The 6,583-nt window shown below is 41.7% G+C and overlaps 1 protein-coding gene across 1 annotated transcript; it reads right to left on the bottom strand.

Moving 5' to 3' along the window:
* Nucleotides 1-5,047: 5,047 nt before the first annotated feature.
* LOC136473092 (ethylene-responsive transcription factor ERF096-like) lies at nt 5,048-5,894 on the bottom strand. The gene has a single exon (XM_066470787.1). The coding sequence runs from the start codon at nt 5,632-5,634 to the stop codon at nt 5,242-5,244; it is 393 nt and encodes a 130-aa protein (XP_066326884.1). The 5' UTR covers nt 5,635-5,894; the 3' UTR covers nt 5,048-5,241.
* Between the last annotated feature and the right edge of the window lie 689 nt (nt 5,895-6,583).

Genomic DNA, 6,583 nt, shown 5'->3' with positions numbered 1-6,583 from the left:
CTACAGAATCTAAAGCTTTTTCGATAGCAGTTGTACTCTTTGATTAACGATGAGACTGACATTTTTTTTTTATCAATGGACGTCTGATTCAACAACAATATCTCATCTGTTTCCGGTTAGTACCGGTACCCAGAATGTGTTATCAGAACAAGGAATACAGCTGAATTCAAGGTGGAGTTAACTAAGGCTATATAGGCCAAGAGAAGATACATATGGGCCTATTCAAATGGGGAAATACACTATGCTTAACGAGGCCAGACGACCCAACTCGATCAACTGCACATGCATGCTGTTAATTTTCATTCAGACGGCGTAGTACTGCACAAAAACTAAAATAACAATCTATACTAGAATATAAGGAATCAAGGACAAAGGATTGCAGTACTTCACCCAAAATTAAAGAGATACTGTGGGCTTTTCATATATATACAGTATTATAACAGTACCTAAGAAGTAAGAGTATGCACACCTATATATTGTATTTGTACCTGTTGATCTCCTTTAATTTAGTGTGTATCAACGTGCTCGTCAACTTTAGAGATAGAGAATTGCTGTACAGTGGGCTCCTGTCTCTGCTTTGTTCTTCAGAGAAGAGGAGACAAAAGCCCTCCGTACACCCATGACTAGTCCTTGCATGCATGCATCAGTAACCATGATTTTTTTTTTTAGTTAAATATAACCATGAATTTTGACTGGTTTCAACTTGCCCGGCCCGGTCGTCGTCAGTCGAGCATCAAATTCTCACCAAGTATAATAGCATATATCTATAATGATATAAAACGCCATACCTCCACATGCTCCCTCCTGCTACATAGTATATATACTACGTTTGTTTTTAGATAACTAAAATTTTTTACTTTAGTTTATGCCCAGACACCGCACACTGACGCTTCTTTTTGTGCTTATGTCGTCAAACAAAAACTTTGATGTCAGGAGGACCCATGTCTACGGCAGCTAATTGCCCTATTCGTTTGGCTGATAAGTCATGACTGAAAGTATCGTTGCTTGATTTATTGTGAGAGAAAAATATTGTTCGTTGGTTGAAAAAATACGGCTTATAAGCCAAGCAAACAAGATGAATAATTCTCTCTAGAAGCTTGCATTGCTTGCATGCTCACTCTCAGCTCCCAGCTGATTAGAAAAAGGTTGATCCGCAAATCTAACCAAAGCACAAAAAAGCCTAGCCTTTGCTCAGCCCAAGGACCAGCTAGCGCTAAAAATGAATCTGATTCTCGAGTACTCTGGTTACTGTAGAGTAATCTGCTGTTTTTCACCGTGTGAACGCACGGCAGGGGCAGACATCGAAAGGGCTCCCTGCTGTTGTACTGTAGCCACGGCAGGGGCAGACGCCGAAAGACTCCCCTGCCGCACTGTAGTCACAGCAGGGACAGGCGCCAAAGTCAGCCCTACTGTCACATCTAGTCACTATAGCAGCATGGCAATCTGACGTGTCTGTGTACTAGGATTAGATGGATAGAGTTGTATATATAGCTTCGCACTACAACTCGGTAAAAAGAGCGAGTTCAGTTTTGCCATCTCCTCTGCAGAGCTCCGGCCAACGCTGGTGTTTGTGCTGTGTGTGCGCGCTCTGTTCTCCATCTCTTCTTCTATCTCTGGCCATAGTGTGTGGTCGGCAACGCCGGTGAACGGTCGGCTCACCCGTACCGGAGATCTAGGGGCTAACAATTACTCACTATATAGTTTTGTATCTATATGCTTGCCACATAAATCAATCTGAAACCATGCCTACTGCTGCTGTGCTATTCAGAGCAAGAAAAGTCTGCTACCTTTACCTACATGCTCTAATTAATTTATTCCTCCTGGTAGAGATCATGTATAGCCATTATGTTGTTTCCAAGTTAATTATCTGTGAATCAATTCAATCCTTTACCCCTCCACTTTATACTCTTGTTTAAACACCTACGCCTCATCTTACGTAATTTCGATTACGTATACATGCCACTCCTTTACAGCATCAGCAATTCAGCATTAAGCAAAAGAATCATGATTTGAACCTCTGCATAATATGCACCACTTGCTCGTTACCTATTACTATATCTCCAGGCTCCAGCAACCATTTAACATGGTCACACTAGCAGTAGCAAGCAGCTAGCTAGAACCAGTGCATCCACTGAACCTGAACTCAAACAACAGCCCTTTTTCATGACTACTGTCCCTACAGAAGGTGTAAAGAAATTGCTGTGGTTTCCTCTAAAAAAAAGGAAATTATTGTTGGACAGACCATCTTTGGGAGAACGAGGATCAATCATTCAAAGTTCAGCCTTCTTACATGTTTATTAAAGGCGAGCTGTGTGCGTTAATTTGTTCAATAAAGCTCATACTTTTCATAGCTATAATTAAACGCTCCAAGTTGTGTTAACCTTATTATTTAGTAATCAAGTTACGACAAATTACACATGTGATGGATCTCTGCCCCATATTGTAAAAGGATCGATGCTCGACTCCCAAATAAACAAAAACATATCCAAACAACTACACTTAGCTTTTACATGCATCCATTTCGACTGACAGAAGGTATGTTGATCAGTTCATCTGAAAACCAAGGTTTTTATTTTCAGGTCTATCAGGGAACCAGGTATGTTTATGTAAATAATAACAACATGGTGTACATAAAAAATCTACAGTCAATTTTTAAGTCAAAATTGAAATCTCTCCCATCTGATTGGATTGTTTATGTATTCGCTAGTGCTAGCTTCTGGTAACCTGATTTGTGGATGCAGAGACCTTAGATGGCCCCAAGACTACCTACGCGCGTGAGATACCAGCTAGCCAAGACTGAGATAATAACAATTATGGAGTATAGAACTTAAGTCCTAAAGAATAGAGGATGGATGTGAAAAAATGCAATAGAAGGTGTTGGGAGAGCAACGACTGTAATTACTTGGGAACTAATACACAGGCTAGCTGGGCTAAAATGTGGAATTGTGGATATTGTTTTATGAGTGTGTACTCAGGCTAATAAAATGAATATTTCCACAACTTATACATATTAGGTGATATCAAATTTATTAGTTTCTTCTTAGAAATATTTGGTTTTTCTTCAATTTCATGTTAGTTACCTACAATTATTGGTCAATATAGGCTAGAACGGTTAGAATAATGAAATTCAGGTTTCCTTAAGAATATGAATGATCTTCCCACATTTTTCTTCACTTAGTTCATCTCTCCTTGTGTTGACTAGATGCATGCAGCTCTAGGTTGTGCTATATATACTCAATAGCTACCTGTTTTCCTCCTACTTGCGTTAGTTGTGTGTTACCAACTACACCACAACCCCCCTGAACGCAATTTAACCGTCTGCTTCATGCATAACATGATGTAGGATGCAAATGTTCTTTGTTTTTTGGATCTCTTTTTACATTAACTTCATAAGTTAATCCATATGTTGCATTTTAACACATGATTGAGGAAGAAAAAAATTCTAAAATTCTTAGAATTACTACCTTATCTACAAATAATAACTTACCTTGTTGGCCGGGTATATATATTACTCCATCTGTCCCCCAAAAACCTTATTTCTAGTTTTTTCCTATGTCAAACTATCTTAAATTCCATCAAGTTTATAAAGAACAGTATCAATATTTATAACCCCAGATAGGTATGCCTTTTTTAAGGAGAAAAAAGGGGAAAGAACCTTTACAAACACCCAAACTCACACTATAAAGTTAGGTAGGTACATATATCCTGAAAATATATTTCATGGTGAATCCAATGATACTTTGGTATCATAAATGTTGATTTTTTTTTATATAACCTTGGTCAAATTTCAGATGGTTTGGCTTAGGACAAAACTAGAGATAGAGTCTTTTAGGGGTGGAGGGAGTATTTACTATGGATCCTAAAAGTATATATTACATGAGAAGATACAAATTACACAATAAATCTTTCAGTACAATTTCGCATATAGCAGCTTACAAAAATTGTTTCATGTATGGAGTGTCGAGTTATGAAACTAACCTAAAAGTGTCCAGTTTAGAGGAAGCTCTAATTGTCAACATATGTTTTAAGATTTTTGAGGCATATTAGTGCTCAATTGAAATTACCCACATACTCCTATTTATTGAGAGTGGTCCATACTAATTAAGGAATAATCTGTTAATTAAATGGAATGTATGGAGGAATGCAGACCAGAATTTCAAGTTGATATGGGTCCAACCTAGTTCCAAGAGTTAAGACATCAAGTTTTCTAGGATAAATTTTGAATCCTAAAACATCAGGTTTTTCTAGGATAAATTTTGAATCCTAAAACATCAAGTTTTCTGGGACAGAGTGAGTATTACAAAAAAATTGTTTCATATATGAGTGTCAAATTATGACATTAACTTAAAATTGTATGACTTTATCCAGTTCAGAGGCAGCTCTAGTCATCAACATCAAAGTAATTAAATGCAAATCATCAAAATGACAAAGTAAAATGCCAATTTCTTGGAAGAGAGACTAATAAACTCTATACAACTTGAAATTAGTGCCAAATTTTGTATGGCAGCTCTAATCTTCAACATATGACACAAGTAAATGCAGGAACCATTATTTGCGATGAATTTAGTTGCAAAAGGCTAGAGAGTAAGATTTGTGGTAAAGCAAACCTATACCTGTGCCGTGCTTTCATGCATCCATTATTAACTGCGTGCATATATACGCACTGGGCTTTCTGACAAGCAGTAACAATCATAGTATATATATGGTTTCCAGAACATATTCTATGCCTATCTATTCTGTGGAACCAACAAATCATATATGCCTTGTAAGTGTCTGGCGGCCTTTCCAGATTATCTCTGGTGCAGGACAGGTGAATCTAAAATTTACGGTGCTGACTGAAAATGCTCCAATTGATTTGAAAATATACAGTCAACTAAATGAATTCATAAAAATTGCAGTAGCAGCTCCCTCTCCCAATAAGTAGATCTTTTCATGCATGAATTACCGACGATATGTACATCAGGAGGTGAGAGCCTGAGAGTTTACAGCCTTTCTCAAAGGCTATGGGTTGTTTAAGCAAAACAAGCACGCGCAAATCATGATGCGATTAAGCAAAACAACCTTTTCAATACATTGATCACACTATAGTACTTTAATTGAGCACCAAGAGCATCATAATTCCAAACTTTGTACATGCATGCACCTGTAATAAGAAACAAACTTGCAGATATACACCGGTGCATGCATGCAGAAGATGGATCGCTTGGTCATATATATTCAACGTGCACCTGATCGGATACGCTAGTTATTTTTTCCGTCGCCACCCTTGAGCATCTCCTGCAGCACCTGGTCGTCCAGGTACTCCAGCTCGATCACCTGCCGGCCGCCGCCGCTTCCTCCTCCTCCTCCTCCTCCCTGCTGCTGCTGCTGCTGCTGGCGGGAAGACGACGACGACGACGACCCGCCGCCGCGCACGTAGTTGCGCGCCTCGGCGGGGAAGTTGAGCACGGCGAGGTGGCCCCGCATGGCGTAGGCCGCGCGGTCATACGCCCTCGCGGCCTCCTCGGCCGTGTCGAAGGTGCCGAGCCACACGCGCACGCTCTGCCGGCTGGAGTCGCGGATCTCGGCGGCGAACTTCCCCGACGGCCGGCGCCGCACGCCGCGGTACTTGGTTGGCTCGCCGCCGTCGTCCATCACAGTAGTGCTCTACTAATAGCTGATGGTAGATGCAAATCTCGACTAGAAAGCTTGATCAGTCCGGATCTGTTAGCCCTAAACTAGATTTAGACGTAGCTGTCATGCAGCAAGTCCACAAGTGATGAAGCTAGCATGAACAAGCTAGCTAGGTGAGTAGCTATCAGCAACCCTATTTGACTAGCTAGTTTGTGTGGTTGCTGCTGCTGCTGCTTGTGTGATGTGATGGCGATAGTGGCGCCGTATTTAAGGTGAGTACTGACTAGTTAGCTCTCACAAACCCTAGCTAGCTTATCTAATGGAAGGTGCGACAATTAAAGGAAGATGCGGATTCTCGCGGTTGATGGAGAAGAGAGATTGTGGAAGACGGGACCCTCAGCTCACTCTCTTTTTCAGAAGCGATTTGTGCGTGTGTATATGTAATTTTTATAAGAACAACTAATGAAGAATTTTCTTTAAGTTGGTTGTATCATTTAGTAAATCAGGTCGTATATGCAATATACTGGGCTTGAATGCGTTGTACGTGGACAGTGATCGTAATATGGTCTTTACTTAGTTTCTTATTAATTGTTGGCACACAATTAATCAAAAGGAGGAAGATATAGCGCGGCCGGTCGCGCGCTCCGGCTGCGCACGACCCGGCTCCACCCCGCCTTCCTCGCTCTATGTGTCGTCTTCCTAAGACTCATCTTCCTCCCGTGCGCCCTTCCTCCCCAATCTCACCACCCCCGGCCAGCAGCAGCCTCGCCGCTGGCCGCACCGCCCACCTCCCGCCCCTCGACCCTGCCCTCCTCCTCATCCTCGCCCTTTCCGCTGCCCACCGCCCCGCCGTAGCGCGGTGGCCTCCTTCTCCCCCCCCCCCTCCCGCCGCCGCCATGGCCATCGTTGCCCCTGCTCCGACCTAGCCCGGCCACCTCCTCCACTGCCAGATCAAACCCTAACACCGTCC

Source organism: Miscanthus floridulus, chromosome 8 (genome assembly GCF_019320115.1).
Source record: "Miscanthus floridulus cultivar M001 chromosome 8, ASM1932011v1, whole genome shotgun sequence".
NCBI classification, from domain to species: Eukaryota; Viridiplantae; Streptophyta; class Magnoliopsida; order Poales; family Poaceae; genus Miscanthus; species Miscanthus floridulus.
Note: the sequence above shows the minus strand (reverse complement) of the source record. Positions and strands in the feature narration are given on the sequence as shown.

Bases quoted from the DNA above. Each gene is read 5' to 3' on its own strand.
- LOC136473092 (XM_066470787.1), bottom strand. From the start codon at position 5,634: ATGGACGACGGCGGCGAGCCAACCAAGTACCGCGGCGTGCGGCGCCGG.